The following is a 16,181-nucleotide window of genomic DNA, read 5'->3' on the forward strand; positions in this document are numbered from 1 at the left end:
TGGCCAGGTAGCTGTTTGTAGGGATGGCGTTTTTCAGGCAGCTACTCCTCCTGCTCTGGAAGAACATCACATACCGTAGGAGGAATAAGGTGGCCACATTTTCACTTCACAGAAAGCAATAGAATAGTTTGTTGATTCTGTAAGAAGAAATATGAGTAACAGCTTGAACATTAAATGGGCAAATGATTTGATGCACCTGTAACTGCTCCCATGTTCTCCTCTTATACAGATCCAGCTGATCATCGAGCTCCTCTGGCCGCTCTTCCTCTTCGTCATCCTCATTTCCGTTCGTCATTCACACCCTCCTTACAAACAGAGCCAATGTGAGTGGTATTATGTAACGTGTGTGTTTTCACACTCTCTTACAAGGTCTTAAAGATGGCTTTGTGCCAACCGGCTAAAGAGGATCGACTCACTGAGAGTGATTCTTGTGCCACACGCACCTTCGTTTTCCTGACCTGTTGTGACCTACTTTGAGACGTCCTGCATTAGCATACGGTGACATTACGTGGCATGGTAACATAATAAAACACAACACAATGTTGGCCAGCAGTACCATGTAAAGTTACATCATGGTAACTTTATCTTGTTAACTTTCCAAAGATGGTAACACATTTGTAAAGAAAACCCCATACAAAATCTAATTATTCAGTGCTGCTACTGTATGAGGTGTTTGTATTCGCTGTAAATGTTTATGAATGTTTAAATTTTATAGAAAGTGGCATGTTTTTTGTTGATTGGATGTATTAAAAAAAAACAAAATCTAAGCTTTGTGAGCATGAAAACTTTGCAAACGGTACATGTTTCTCTCCATATGTTTTATCTTACTTGAGAACATGCCTTACTTACTTTAGATCAGTCTTGCATGTGAGGCAGTTCACATTAGACCGATGCTAATAAATATATTAATATGAATAAATAGAATTTTATATAATCTGTATAAAAAAACGTTTTTGATTAAATAACAGCAGCTTGGGTTATGTTAGGATTATTGTTTAGTCCGCTGTCTCTAGATTCTATTTCAGGTCACTGCCACAGTATTTCCATTGTTTCCCATGTCGGGCTAATCTCCTGGTACTAAACTGTTTGTGTTTTGTTTTTCCTTTCCTTTGCTTGTAGGTCACTTTCCAAACAAAGCCTTGCCATCAGCAGGCACCTTACCTTGGATTCAGGGTATAATCTGCAACATCAACAACCCCTGCTTCCACAACCCGACACCGGGGGAGACAGCAGGCCAAGTCGGCAACTTTGACAACTCCATGTAGGTAGACTCCTGTATACCTGTACTCGAACTATGAGAAAAAGTCATACATAACCTTTGAGCTGAGCAAGATGGCCGGATTTTTCCATGTAGGAAATCACCAGACCATACCTTTGTTTTTGCATGTTCTAGTTTATTATCAACAGTAACATGGCTTTGCATAAGCATGCCTTAAAGGTGGATACAACGCTCATGTGTACTAAACATGAACCTACAACTAACAGCTTAGCTTAGCACAAACACTGGAAATGGGTACAAAGGTAACAACATCTGCCTCGCAGCACCTTAAATTTGACAAATTATTAAAACAAATCTCTGTTAAATCTGCACAAAAACAAAAGTGTAAAAATGCTTAGTTGTGGTTTTAATGGAGGGTAATATGTCAGGCATTGGTGGAAGGGTGCAGTGTCTCACAGGAGTCTTGTTTTTACCATTAGTATGCCAGACAACCAGAGGAGACTTCTCCCTACTTTCCAGGCAGCAGCTCATTTCATTTCATGTCACTGTGACATGAAAATCAACTTGAAACAGTCAACATTTAGTTGCTTTTTTCTATTAATTTGATAATTTCTTTCTTTTGTTAATGTAAATGTTGAGTGGCGGCATTTCAGTAGCGCTAAACAATTTGCTATTCTGTCATGAGTGATTACGCACACTCTGCAAGATGCTGGCCTGACTTTCAGGAGCATTTTGGGATAGTGTCTTGCCCAGAGATACAGGAGGAGTTGGGGATCAAACCACCAACCCTGTGACTAGTTGATGAACCACTCTTGTGTCAAAGTTTCATATTTCATATTATACAGAGACCACTAATAACTCTTTGGTGCTTCCAGTTGCTTCTGTGTCAGTGCCACATCAGATCTGAGAGTAAGAACAACCTGTTTCCTGCAAAAACAACAGAATTTACATTTAACACTTTTGAACACAGTTGGTAGTGTTTGCAAATGATGAGTGGTTTCTGGTTAGCTAAAAAAATCTGTTACACGATAGTTAAACGAACCTAACTGTGTGTGTTTGTCCCACTGAAGACTCCTCTTGTTGTTTTTCTTTTTCAGACTGTCTCGTCTCTTCGTCGATGCCCAGACTGTTCTGTCCTACAGTGGAAACCGGAGCTTCTCTGGCTTTCAGGATCTAATGGAGAGCGTCCGAAGGCTGGGAGAGAGACCAGGAGCCTGGCCAAGTACCACAGCTTGTTTTAATATCCTCTAGACTAGCACAGTGCTGGAGAGATACCCTGACAGTCTGACACAGTAATACTTCAACACTTTGGTGTTGATGAACAATCGTTTGTCTTCCCAATTACAAACCCTGGGTGGGAATGACCAGCCAGAAGGTTAAATAGATTTCATTATACTACCAGAAACAAAACACACAAAAAACCTGGACATGAGTATGTATTGTCAAGGTTCGCTTTAAGGTTGCTTTCCAAGAATCAGAATAAATAATGTATATGAAGAAACACAATAGAGCCTTAGCTTCTGTCAGTAAAGTTGTTGCAGTTTAACAAAGTCATCCCGTGATAAAATACAGGAAGACAAACATTGACTAACAGGAGGAAGTCTTTAACTCTGCAAATGTTGATTTTGAAATAACTTTATTAAGCAAAGCACAAACATGCATTCGAAGAAATGTCATGGACAGCAGGATTAAGTCCCTGCAAGCCATGAAATACAACAAAAGCATTAAATGAATTCAGATTTTCTTTTATTTGAGCCAGCACTGTTCCCAGACTTATCAGAGAGGTTACAGTCCAACCAGTAGCTGATCTGTCGGCTTTAAACAGGTGTCGAGTGACCGGCTGAATGTGGCCATTTACTGCTGTTGTGAAAGCAGCACAGAGTGGCTGTTTGCTTCTCCTCACTGGGCAGATTAAATTACATGACTACTCAAGACAAACAATAAGATGAATGAAAGCAGCTCCTCAATGAGGGTTTTCCTGCAACAAAATCTGACGAGACATCTGCTGAATTCTAAAATCCCGACCCACTGATACTGCAAAGAACTTATTACAATGTGGGGTTTCTGTAACTACAAACTGTTCTCGTCTACATTTAGGGACATTATCACATTAGTTATGAGATGTCACATTCATACAGTTTTTCAGAAGACAGAAATAACAGGGCTGAGCAAGTTTGTCTTCCTACTCAGGTTTTTAATAATCCTGGTGTCCATTGAAAATCCCTGAAGATAACACTACAGACATCTACATATTTACATACCTAGAGAGAATTTAAGTGGGAAAATGTAATTCGTTTTTTTTATTACATCTAATATGAAATAAACAACTTCAGAGGTAACAAACATGTTGGTGGTCAAGCAGATGCAACATATTTTCTGTAGTTGGCCAAAGATAGAGTGAATTTTGTCATGAATGAGGTATTAGAATATATTTTATACTTGGTAACATGTCTAATATGGTGCTGAAGACACATAATTACTTGGTCACAGATAGCGGGAAGGTCATTACAAGAAACTGACTCGTTAGGGTTAGGGACCCACCCAGACATAGACAGTGGTTTGATATAGTGCAGGAAACATTTGTAGTGGAAAAATGACTTGAGTTGAAAAATGGATTAGGTTTAGGAATAAACACAGTGTCAGTTTGTTTGTGAAGATGATTTTATGTGTTTAAGCACATTACTGGCACTGTAAGAAAACAAGTTGCACAAATAAGATAAGATATACTTTATTGTCCCTGTGGGGAAATTATGCTTGGGCATCAGTGCTGGATAAACCTACAACTTCAACTTAGAATAATATGTGACTGACAAGACAGTACAGTGGTTTCCAAAACACAATAATAAGTTACAAACACTTAAATAAACAGATGAAAAGAAAAAGGATAGGAAAAGGTATTTGTCATCATAAAAACCGTAAAAAAAAAAACAACAAAAAAAAACATAAATAATGATACATAATTCATACCATCAGTGCACAGTGCTTCCTGGCCTGTAATCTATGGTTCATTAAATGATGGTTGACTACCTGCTTAACGGTAACCTGTCACCTTGGGTCCCAGCTTTGTTTGTCTTGTGCACATGTATGTACATGTATATTTTCATTTGTAACACAATGTGTTTTATTTTTAGCACTGGGCAGTAATTAATGTTTGTGTTTCCACTGTAGATCTCCCAGTAGGAGAATACCTGAAGGCCAATGAGACGTTCTCCACCTTCCTCCTGACCAATGGCAGCCTGTCGCCTACGACTGTGGACCAGCTGCTGGAGGCTCGTCTTAATTTTCAGGTGAGGTATCAGCTGTAAATCCTTGGACAACAAACTTTTGATTTATAGATCAAGGACCCGCTAAAGGACTCAGCATTTGGCTTTTGTTAAATTTGTTCATCTGTTCTGGCTCAACTCAAGTGATTTTCCGAAAAGATGCAAAATCAATTTAACTTTCAATACAGAAACACAAATAGGTGTAATCTATTATAAAGAACAAAAGGCAGCAAATAAGGTTTTTCCATTCTTGGTTCACAAATAAAATCTGAAATATGAACTGTTGGACTTATTGGCTGTGTTAAATAAAAAAAATAAACACTGTTAAAAGTAGCTATGGATCAACATTTTTATCCCCTCCAGGTTGTTCTAGCTGGAGCTCAGCTGCAGCTGAAGGACTTGGTGTGTAATGCGAGCACGTTGAGACAATATCTGACGGTGAAAGGAGAAGCCGCCATGAATGATCTTCAGACTGAGCTGTGTAACCTGCCAGCTGACATTCTGCAGGAAGCTGAGCGCCTTTTCCTTACTCAGCTCGACTTCACCAAGTTCTTCACCGTAAGAATCAGTGAACAGGGAAACCAGCAAAATTCAGTGGATTCAATTACAGTTTTCTTCCTGTGCGCTGTGACACATTGTTGCTTGTATATCTGATGAACTATATGAAGTGCCAACAGTAAACCTCAATGTCTGTGCTTCCTGTCAGAGAGACCGTCTGATGGCTAACGCTGGAGACTTCAGGGTTATCAGTCAGGCCGTCACCTCTGTTTCCCAGGAGCTCGCTGTCCTCGTTGATGATGTAAGAACTCACTTGATTTTCCATGTCTGTCTGGGTCTGTACATTTGTTCTATTGGCAGCCTGTAGATTGGACCGCCTCTGTTTTTAATATTATGATTTTTTTCTGTACTTATGTACTGCTTTTAATATTTTATGGCTGACAATTGCTAAAAAAAAAGTCTCACAGGAATCACAAAAATGTTTTCTTTTTTTCGCTCTCACTTCTTTGTCCTCCTTCAGTTCTCGTCTCTCTCCAGCTTTACGGATATGAGTGCAGCTCTTCATCTTCTGTCTCCGGAGAATCGCTCGGCGCTGCCCAGGGAGAGCTTTCGTGCTTTTTCAAGGATCATGTGCGGTCACCCTGAGGTTGGCGGTGAGCGCATCCCCTCACTCAACTGGTATGAAGACAATGACATTAAGTCCTTCTTAGGAAAAAATGGCACTGAAGACACAGACCTGGATCGAGACAACAACACCAGTAAGAGGCTCTGGACATCCTTGTTTGTGCGCAATTTGTTTGCTTTTGCTGATATGAATGTGTACTGATATTTTAGTAATAATATAAGAGTAAATGAATAGCTTCCTGTGTTGTAGCTTAAGTTAATCATTTGCAAACTTTTAAGATTAATAACGACCCCAGAAATCAGTGAGTGTTCTGTGTGCTGTTTGTAACATTTAACCATGGGTTTTTGATTAACATTTGTTAAACATTTCCTCTGTGCAGCACCATTCTGTAAAAGTTTGATCCAAGGTCTGGAGTCCAACCCTCTGTCTCGCATTGTGTGGCGAGGAATCAAACCACTGTTCATTGGAAAACTGCTGTACACACCTGACACTCCTGCAGTACGACAAGTCATGAAAGAGGTACAGAGGGTCAAACCTCAGAGAGTCTGTCCTGTTGTTTAAAGTGAAGACATAATGAGAGAAGGAAGTTAACTTCTTGTACACTAGGGATGTTATCAAGATGAATCCCCATCTTTTTAAAGTGACAGTTCACCCCAAATGTTCCTCTTACCTGTAGTGCTATTATACATCTAGATTGTTTTGTTGGTTGATTGTTTTGGAGATGTCTGCCATCTCTCGAATATAATGGAGCTAGATGGCACTCAGCTTGTGTTGCTCAAAGCAGCAAAAAAAACCTTTGAGAAATTCTACAGCAATATCTCGTTCCAGAAATCATGATCCTGTTACTCAAGATAATCCACAGACTTTGTTGTGAGCGGCTTCTTGTAGGAACTATTTTCTTTCTACAAAAGTGCAACCACCAACTTTATCACCACACAGAAGGATACGTGCAGCCACTCATGGACGAGAGGTTAGCAAGCTAACTAAGATAGCTAACGTTGAAGCTTAGCCGAGGACGACACCATCAGTGTCAATGTTCTGCGCTGTCTTGAGTCTCATCCATGAGTAGATGCACATTTCTGTCCTCTGGGAGTTAACTGTCCCTTTAAGAATGATTTTAACTGATGGCAAATTGTCAGATACAACTGACAACTCCTTTGCTGAAAATTGTAATGTATTACAATACAAATTGTATGTAACCAAACATGCCTCATTTAAACTATTTAAAGCATTTCTTACTGAAACCATGAATATCACAAGTTCCAGACAATTGGTAGTACACAGTTTAGAGTGTAACTAAAGGGCAAATGCTGGTTGTCTGTCGTGCACTGAAACAGGAAGCTGATAATCTTTCCAGAATTTAAAATGTCCTTGTTTCGGGCTGTCCTGGTGGTTCAGCTGGAAAAATCAGCCATCACATAACTGCAATGTCTTCAGACTGGAACCAGTTGTTTTAAATGCTAATGATTTTTAGATTATAAGTGTATTCTGCAGTTACACTTGTTATAAGTCAACAGTAGGCATCACGAAGCAAATACATCCATCAAAACTAACTATAAGTTGTGTCTCCTGAAGGTGAACAGGACGTTCGAGGACCTGCAGATCCTCCAGGAGCTGAATGAAGCGTGGATGGAGGTCGGACCTCGGCTCAAGAATTACATGGAAAGCAGTGTGGAGATTCAGCTGCTGCAGGTCTGATTATCTCTCTACAGAAGGGCTCAGTGTGTTGTTACACATGTAATCTCATGTTTGTGTTTGTGTTTGATAGGATTTGTTGAGGCGGCCAGAGGTAGCAGTTCTGGTCAACCTGCGACTGGAGAACACGTCCTGGACAGCCTCGCGGATCGCACGATTCCTGTCCACACCCTCGCCAGACGCCCCGAGGAAGCCTGGAGCTCCACCTACCTGGCTGGACATCTACAATGACCTCAGCCACACCATCACCACCCTCGCACAAGTCACTGAGGTTCTCTTCCTTCTTGTTTTCTCTTCCTGTCAGATATTACAGCCTCCCATTGAAAAAAGAACTAGAGAGAGAAGAGAACAGAACGAATCACGTTTGGTTGAATTTTGTGTAGGAAAATAATGAATCTTTAAGCCAGAATCACTTTAATTTTGTACCTAACAGTGTAACATATAAGTAAAGTTTAGATTAATCTTCTGTTCCCTGTTATTTATCATTTATATCTTTTCCTTTTGCTGGTTTCCCTTCAGTGTTTCTCCTTGAACAAGCTAGAAGGGTTGGACACCGAGGGTCAGATGATCGACAGGGCTTTGGAGCTACTGGAGGACAGACAGTTTTGGGCAGGTGTGGTTTTCCTGCTGCCCAACTCCTCATCCCCTGATCTACCGCCCAACGTCACCTATAAAATCCGAATGGACATCGATGATGTGACACGGACCAACAAGATCAAGGACAGGTATGGAGGAAGCACCAAAACATTTTGCTTTTATCCTGTTACATTCATATTTAGAACTTTTTCTGTGGGACTACAAGGAAACAACTTTATATGTCTTCTCCTGAACATGCCATATTTTCTTTCTACTACTTTACCATTTCTGAAAAATAAAGACCACTCGCGACAAACCAGACTGAGATACTGCCGATTATGTTTTCTATTTGAAGAATTCCAAACACAAAGAACAATAAAAGTTATAGCTTTATAGCTTATAACTTATCAATACTAAGGAAATTCTTGTCCCAAGATTGCTAAAAAAAATAAAGTAACAGGAATAAAAACAACAGAATGATAAATATAAGGTGTTAAAGGAGTTAATAGTAAGATCAGTGGCTTATAGAACAACAATAAAGATAAATTTAGTTAAATAAGTACGATAACTACTGCGATAATAACTACGATAAAACTAAAACAGTAGTTTTATTACATCTTATTATGGGTGAAAGGATTACCTACTACTCTCAGGTATATTCAGTTCCATAGAAAACAATGATATTAAGCCAAAAACAAGCTTTTAATTTTCACTTAGCACCTAGGAGATTTTTTTTTTCTTACTGTTGACTTCTCCAGCATGTGAATCTCAAAAAATAAAATCTTGGGTTTTTGTGGTGTCTTTTCTTCAGATTTTGGGATCCTGGTCCAGCAGCCGATCCGTTTAATGACATGCGCTACATTTGGGGTGGCTTCGTGTACGTGCAGGACCTGGTGGAGAGAGCTGTGAGCCGCATCCTGACCGGAATTCAGCAGACAACCGGCATCTACATCCAGCAGATGCCCTACCCCTGCTATGTGGATGATGTGTGAGTCATATGTTGTTGTAAATTACTGTTTTTATAAACTGCATTCGAATATGAATTTTAATTCTGTTTACCTTTATAACAGTTTCCTTCGAGTGCTGAACAGATCTCTGCCACTCTTCATGACGCTGGCCTGGATCTACTCTGTGGCCATGATCATCAAAGGCGTGGTATACGAGAAGGAGGCACGGCTGAAGGAAACCATGAGGATTATGGGTCTTGGGACAGGAACGCTGTGGCTCAGCTGGTTCATCAGCAGCCTGGTTCCTTTCCTGGTCTCTGCTGGACTCCTTATCGCTCTGCTCAAGGCAAGATGACCTCTAACTCTGCTTAAAATATATTTAAGAAAAAATACATAAATCAAGCTGTGAATTAGAATAATTAATAGTCTGTAGTCAGATTTCTAAAGTCCTGAGAGGACAGATGTGGAATATTTAAAATGAAAAATAGTTTTATAGCATCTTGTGACTTTAACTTAATCTGTAACTTTTGTCTCCTGCAGTCACTGTTTAACTTTCCCTCCGTCTAATTTCCAGTGGGGCGACATCCTTCCATACAGCGACCCGTCTGTTGTGTTTTTCTTCCTGACTGCGTTTGCCACGGCCACCATCATGCAGTGTTTCCTCATCAGCACCTTCTTCTCTAAAGCCAACCTGGCTGCTGCATGTGGAGGACTTATCTACTTTGGCCTCTACCTGCCTTATGTACTATGTGTGGCCTGGAGAGACCGCCTCAACACCACCTACCGAGTCCTTGCCGTGAGTAAAACAAACTCACAATTCCAAATTCCCTATAATCAATTCTACAAACATTAGTAGCAAGAGTAGTTAAGTTAAATGTATGTGATTCTGTTTCAGTAATGAATATAGTTTGCTTCTCTGTCCACAGAGTTTCCTGTCCCCTGTGGCCTTCGGCTTCGGCTGTGAGTATTTCTCTCAGTATGAAGAGCAAGGTGTGGGCATCCAGTGGTACAACCTCCCCACCAGCCCTGTGGAAGGAGACTCCTACAGCTTCACTACCTCTATAGTCATGCTTTATGTCGACGCCTTCATCTACGCCACCTCGGCCTGGTACATCGAAGCAGTGTTTCCTGGTATGATGATCGGAACTTAAACTTCGCTAGAAATATTGAAAGTATAGTTATAGTTATATAGTTATTTTTTGTTGAGTTACAATTAGAGGGTTAGGTTTAATAGCTGCTTTGAATGCAAGATGATCACAGTGTCTTGTCACTGACGAACGAGCAAATCAGACTTCTGTTTTGAGATCACCTTGAAAATTGTGTCGGACTTGAGTTTTAGTTTTTAGAGACAGGATAAGAAATACTAGTGTGAAGAAAAGCACATGTTAAAAAAGCTAATCAAAACTCAGTCCCAGACTCTCTTTCCCATGTATAGTTTGTTGTGTGTGTCTGGCGTGCTGCCTTTGCTTTTTATAAAATGTTCTGAAAAATTTTCCCTTGTAAAGGAATATTTGGTTCTGTTGAAGGCCTTGGAAGTTTTAAAAAATAGACATGGGTCATTGGGAGTGTTCAAATTATATATTTTATGCACAAATAGAAATTGAGGTTCTTTTGATTTTATTTTTAATTAATTAACGTCCATAATGTTCCACTGTCTGCATGAGTGTCTCCCGCAGTTTTCGAACACAGCACAATTGACGTGAAGTGTTCACACCAGGGATGCACGATATATCGGCATGTAAATGCTGTTAATGAGTTAACACATTCATGCTTCTCTCTCTTTCTATTGTTTGTTCTTCTGTAAAGCCTGATAGTTCTCATTATAAAAATCTCACTGTTGTAACAGTAATTATGCTTGATGCATTTCTGAAACTATGGCGTGTTGTGTTCTTGAATTTGAGAGAATTCAGTTTGGACGGTTCTTGAAAAGTCCTTTATATGATGTTTAAGAAGGTGTGGGAACTCTGCATTGTACTCACCATTTTAGTGACAGCCGATATGAGCGTTTGCTGAAAACAGCTTTGCAGAGGAACGCAGTGTGGCAAAACAAACACTGGTTAAACTGGTTCGTTCATCAAAAACACAAAAACTTTTTGTGCTTGATTTGGACTTATAAAGTTTCATCATGACTGAATTTTTGCATATGTGTGTTTGCTTTCACAAAAGGTGAATATGGGATCCCGAGGCCCTGGTACTTCATCTTCCAGATCAACTACTGGGGTGGAGTCCCTTTGGAGGCAGGCATGCCGATCCCCCCTGCACCAACAGAAGAGGATGAAGGTAGACCCTCAACCATCTCTCTCTTTTTTTCTCTCACAGCAATTTTTTGTCTGAACCATCCTGAAAAAATGTATTTACAAGCAACCATGTACTTGTAAATAGAAGTCACATCACTGATAAATTGCTTATTTATTGGAGTTTTAGTAGTCTGCCACTCTGCCCAGTCACAGTGTTTGGCAGCCGACTGCAGTCTTCCTCTCCAGTCCTAATACCAGTTTAAAGACCATATAGGTAGTTTTATAAGTTAAAGCCAATTAAGTGCTAATCAAGTTAATGAGCTGAGACAATAAACCCATTAACTACAAGGTCTAAGACCACAAGGAGACTGGAGCTGAGTTTTTTGTTCTCTTGACTTTGAGGTGCGTCTCACTCGTGCTACCCATAAACCCTTTCATTCTGGAGTAGTGTCCTGTAGTGAAGTTGGTGGAATTATGTTCTCAGCATGTAAAAATAAATTGTGACTGTCAGCCTGATCATTTCTGCTCACATATTACACTCTTATAATCGATTATGAATCACTCTGAGAGCAGAATTGGCACCAGTTGATAAGCCATTTCAACTCTCAAACATTTACATAGCTTTAACAACATATTGTCCCTTCTAAATGTATAAAATGGACATTTGTCATCAGATCACATTGAACCAGAACCCACTAATCTGACGCTGGGTGTGAGCATCAGAAACTTGGTGAAAATCTACAAGAAGGGAGCCAAACTGGCCGTCAATCACCTCAACCTGAAGTTCTACGAGGGCCAGATCACCTCTTTCCTCGGCCACAATGGAGCCGGCAAAACCACCACCATGTAAGGAGCAGAGAATGCAGTCAAAGAGCCAGCAATTTTAAAATGTTTGAATGATGTTAGACTGAATAAAAGTGTTGTTCTGAGCTCACAAATGATAATAACAGGGAGATGATATCGTTAATCAGCTCGCGTCAGCACACATTTGGTCAAACGAAAAGTCAGTAAAAGGTATAAGATCAGGATCTAATTTAAAGTGGACAGTTTGCTTAAATATAATATTTATCATAATGTGTCTGATGTTTCTCAGATCTGTCCTTACTGGCCTGTTCCCACCCACCTCGGGCACTGTGTACGTCAAAGGGATGGACATCCGCCATGACATGGACATCATCCGGAGAACGCTAGGAGTTTGTCCACAACACAACGTCTTGTTTGACATGTAAGGCTCGTCTCTCCGACATAAAACAATGGTATCAAGCTGTCATTGTACATTGTTTTACAGAAATTCCACTCGTAGGTTTCATACCACAAGCTTCTTCCTCAAGAGTCTTCTCTTCGTGTTTTTTATTATTAGTGGTTTACAATGTAGCATGACTCAGAAATAAATGATGGGTGTGCTAGGTCTGCGTGTCTCCAGAAATTACCCAGATGTTGTTTGAGGAGTAGATTGGTTTTAAACAGATTTTCGTATTTTCCCTCTGTGTCTTTCTCTGTCTCTCAGACTAACAGTGGAGGAGCATGTATGGTTTTATGGGTGTCTGAAGGGTTTGTCTGAAGCAGAGGTGAAAGCTGAGCTGGACACTCTCCTGGACGACGTCGGCCTGCTGCACAAAAGACATGAACAAACTAAAAACCTCTCTGGTAACTCAAACTTTTGTATAAAACCATGACCTGACCCTCACTTTCATCAGTTTGTGGATTCACTATATATTTTTTGTGGAGGAATGTGTAAACTTTGTCCTTTTTAAAATGAAGATTTTTTGTATCCTCCCTTTGTCTCTCTTTCAGGTGGCATGCAGAGGAAGCTATCTGTGGCGATAGCGTTTGTTGGAGGCTCAAAGGTGGTTGTTCTGGATGAACCCACAGCCGGGGTTGATCCTTACTCCCGCAGGGGGATCTGGGATCTGCTGCTCAAATACCGTAAAGGTACAGGTCAAGTGGTGCTATGGAGCAGTGGATCTCAGTTATTTCCTAATGGGGGGATGAAAGGAAACAACATTTAAAGGTAGAAAATCCAAAAAGCCAATACAGCTGTAAATGAAAGGCACGTCAGCCTGAACTGCAAAAGCAACAATGCTGTTTTGGTGCAACAGCTGTGTAGCTTTATTTGTCTTCACTTGAATTTAAATCTTCACAATATTAAACAAGAATGGGCTTTGGAAAATCCTTAAAAATGTGCATAGTTTGCTGATCAAATAGCTGTAATCTAGAGTCTGGTACTGTTAGAAAGAACCCCACCCAAACCTGAAAAAATATCAAAATGACAAGCAAAATGCACGACGTACGTCAGACGTATTGTCAGATAAGTCAATATACATCTGTGCCGTCTTTCCCCATCAGACCGGACAATCATCCTGTCTACCCACTACATGGACGAGGCGGAGCTGCTGGGTGACCGAATCGCCATCATCTCCCAGGGAAAGCTGTGTTGCTGTGGCTCACCGCTCTTCCTTAAATCCCGCCTCGGATCTGGCTACTACCTCACTGTGGTGAAGAGAGAGGGACTGGACACCAGCACTCCCAGCAGTACCAGTATCTGCACCAGTACCAGCACCAGCATCAACAAGATGGCTCCTCTCAAGGTCAGAGTTGTTCTTTTTTTTCTTGCACTTTAATTATCCAGGAAAAGTTTGTGAATGGTCTAATTTTTGTATTTCAGGACAGCGAATCATCCATGAGTGAAGACACCGGGCTGGGAAGTGAAGAGAGCAGCTCATGTGAGTGTTTACCTGCTGTGTGACCTGCACAGTAAACTGGGGTCCTTCAGTGTTAGTTAAGTGCAGTCATGTGCATTTGACGGTACAACCAATAGTTTAGTATTTAAGATCAAATAAGAAAGAACTGTAGGACACCCAGGGTAAAGCTCTTACTGTATCCATGATCTCTCTCCTTATCCTCGTATTCATTGCAGATCTGGCGGCATTGCTCTCCCTGACACAGCACCACATCCCAGGTGCAAGGCTGGTGGAGGAGTCAGGGCGTGAAGCGGTGCTCAACCTGCCGCAGGCTTCTGCAAAGGACAGCAGCCTGGGCGTCTTCCTGTCCGACCTGGATCAGAGGCTGCCCGAACTGGGCATCAGCAGCTACGGCCTGTCAGACAGCACACTGGAGGAGGTGAGACATTCACATTGTTTTTGATCAATAGATGAATGAGTCATCCTCAAGCCCTTCACATGGGAGCCAGAGCATACTTTCACTCACTGTTTCATTAAAAAGACAAATTTAAAAAAGAAAAAATGTAAAATTACTGTAAGAAAATAATATGAAACTCAGTCATAGGTACTTGCACATGACTGATACAAAGGCTCTTCTGCCCTCACTATGCATACAGGTCCACAGCAACAGTATGAAGCCAGCTGCACACACTCAAAAACCTCGACCAATAAAGGTTTAAGACAATATGCTGTAAAGTTTTAACTGTGAAATGTTTGTTGGATTAAACAAATTCAAATACATATGTTATACAAATCAGAAAAGATGTCAGCCAGATAAAAGGGATTGTAAAAAGGAATAAGTAGAGTAACAAAGAAATTAGATTTTAATAATAAAGATTCAATGTTACATTGATTTGATTGATTACATTGTCTCTCATGGCAGGAAGAAAGTGTCATCAGTGAATGATCAACAATAAAGTAACTGTAGGAAGTCCATTATTTGCAGTCCAGTGCTCTTGGATCAAGATTATAAGATTATGGCTCAACTGATGTCAGTGGAAAAATCATTTACATGCAGGTGTATATTGAATTTGTATGAAAAGATTTGGGGACTTTCATTGTTAAAGTATATGTGTATATTTTATGTACGTGCATAGATTTATATATATTTTTTTTTTACTAATGTACTTGTTACAAGCAAAAAGGTAGGGGAGGGTAAAATTGATTGCTAATGTTGATGTAGTTCATACTTCCTGTTTGCATTTAATGGGAAACTAGAATTCCAGCATTGTGGCTGTATGTCTCTGTGCACCAGTCAAGTTGCTGTTCCTGAGCTGAAGCGTTTAATAATGACCAAAACATTTTTTGCAGAATATTATGATGACAGAGTGCATTTAACCGCTGGCCTTTTGAACAACAAATGTCATCATTTCATTAGTTTTTCCTTTTAGACATTTGTATGTCAAATTTTATCTGAATAATCGTATTTATGTGACTATACTGTATAAAAAAAACATAGTCCACAAGAGTAAAAGTACAAAGAGTAAATAAAACACACAACAGTAATTAACAGGTTCTTAGAACTTGTGTTAGCAAACAAATTAGGCTCAGACTAGTTATAGTGGCTGGTTTGGTTAGCTGTTAAAACCGAATATTCAACTAAAACCAACTGCTGGTTTCAAAATAAAAGTCTTGTGTCCAACTGAAACATCACAGTACACCACAGATCAGCCTGCGTGGCCCTGAAACACTTTACCATTAACCTTACCTGCTTCTATGTGTGTTTAGTGTGTGTGTGTGTGTGCGTGACAGAATCACCCATAGTGGGGCATTAGTCGTCTCATCAGTGTGATCTACAAGGAGCTCAGCCACGTCCTCTCAGGAGGACTAGATATTTGTGGCGCAGCCAGGATCTTAATGGGTTTAATGTTAGCATCAGATTAGCCCTGATAGTGGACTTACTGAGCCTGATATGTTTACTCAGTGTGAATAAGCCGCCCACTCTCTGCCTTCCTGACCTTTGTGTTAAAATACTGGGTGCCTTTTTACTGCCACCTGCTGTCTAAAGCTTCACTATCAGGGCCTAAAGAACTGAAAATGGGAAATTCTTTTCAAAACTGGCAAAAAGATTTCAGGTGGCGTAAACATGGACAAGTTGAAATGAATGTCCTTTTTCAGATCTTTTTGCGAGTGGCAGAGGAAACCGGCGTGGATGCTGAACCAGAGTGGCAGGCCGAATCTCCGCACAGGCAGCAGCCATCAGCTGGGCAGAGGACAGAGAGACAAGAAGAACCAGAAACAGGTGTGCACACTCACACTCACAGACACATAGTTTTATGTCCATACCACACTGTGTTCCATGTACTGTCTGTCTGCTGTTTTGTCTCCAACTGTTGCTGTTTGTTTCCATAATGCTGCCAGGAAGGAAAAGGCTTCGTAAGAAAGGTATATCAACATCAGT

At 40.4% G+C, this 16,181-nt stretch overlaps 1 protein-coding gene across 1 annotated transcript in view; it reads left to right on the top strand.

The window, feature by feature from the left end:
* Positions 1 to 16,181, top strand: part of abca7 (ATP-binding cassette, sub-family A (ABC1), member 7) — a 27,210-nt gene continuing 11,029 nt past the window's right edge. The window contains exons 1-25 of the mRNA XM_073475697.1: positions 1 to 89; positions 230 to 323; positions 1,120 to 1,261; positions 2,317 to 2,441; positions 4,388 to 4,506; positions 4,846 to 5,040; positions 5,189 to 5,281; positions 5,501 to 5,738; positions 5,985 to 6,124; positions 7,181 to 7,297; positions 7,374 to 7,571; positions 7,820 to 8,025; positions 8,688 to 8,864; positions 8,947 to 9,169; positions 9,398 to 9,619; positions 9,750 to 9,954; positions 10,990 to 11,103; positions 11,735 to 11,906; positions 12,154 to 12,285; positions 12,568 to 12,707; positions 12,855 to 12,992; positions 13,407 to 13,648; positions 13,726 to 13,783; positions 13,978 to 14,180; positions 15,899 to 16,022. Of these exons, the coding sequence (XP_073331798.1) occupies positions 24 to 89; positions 230 to 323; positions 1,120 to 1,261; positions 2,317 to 2,441; positions 4,388 to 4,506; positions 4,846 to 5,040; positions 5,189 to 5,281; positions 5,501 to 5,738; positions 5,985 to 6,124; positions 7,181 to 7,297; positions 7,374 to 7,571; positions 7,820 to 8,025; positions 8,688 to 8,864; positions 8,947 to 9,169; positions 9,398 to 9,619; positions 9,750 to 9,954; positions 10,990 to 11,103; positions 11,735 to 11,906; positions 12,154 to 12,285; positions 12,568 to 12,707; positions 12,855 to 12,992; positions 13,407 to 13,648; positions 13,726 to 13,783; positions 13,978 to 14,180; positions 15,899 to 16,022 (3,883 nt within the window). The 5' untranslated portion in view covers positions 1 to 23. The remainder of the gene's footprint in view (positions 90 to 229; positions 324 to 1,119; positions 1,262 to 2,316; positions 2,442 to 4,387; positions 4,507 to 4,845; positions 5,041 to 5,188; positions 5,282 to 5,500; positions 5,739 to 5,984; positions 6,125 to 7,180; positions 7,298 to 7,373; positions 7,572 to 7,819; positions 8,026 to 8,687; positions 8,865 to 8,946; positions 9,170 to 9,397; positions 9,620 to 9,749; positions 9,955 to 10,989; positions 11,104 to 11,734; positions 11,907 to 12,153; positions 12,286 to 12,567; positions 12,708 to 12,854; positions 12,993 to 13,406; positions 13,649 to 13,725; positions 13,784 to 13,977; positions 14,181 to 15,898; positions 16,023 to 16,181) is intronic.

Source organism: Pagrus major, chromosome 11, assembly GCF_040436345.1.
Source record: "Pagrus major chromosome 11, Pma_NU_1.0".
In the NCBI taxonomy this organism is placed as follows: Eukaryota; Metazoa; Chordata; class Actinopteri; order Spariformes; family Sparidae; genus Pagrus; species Pagrus major.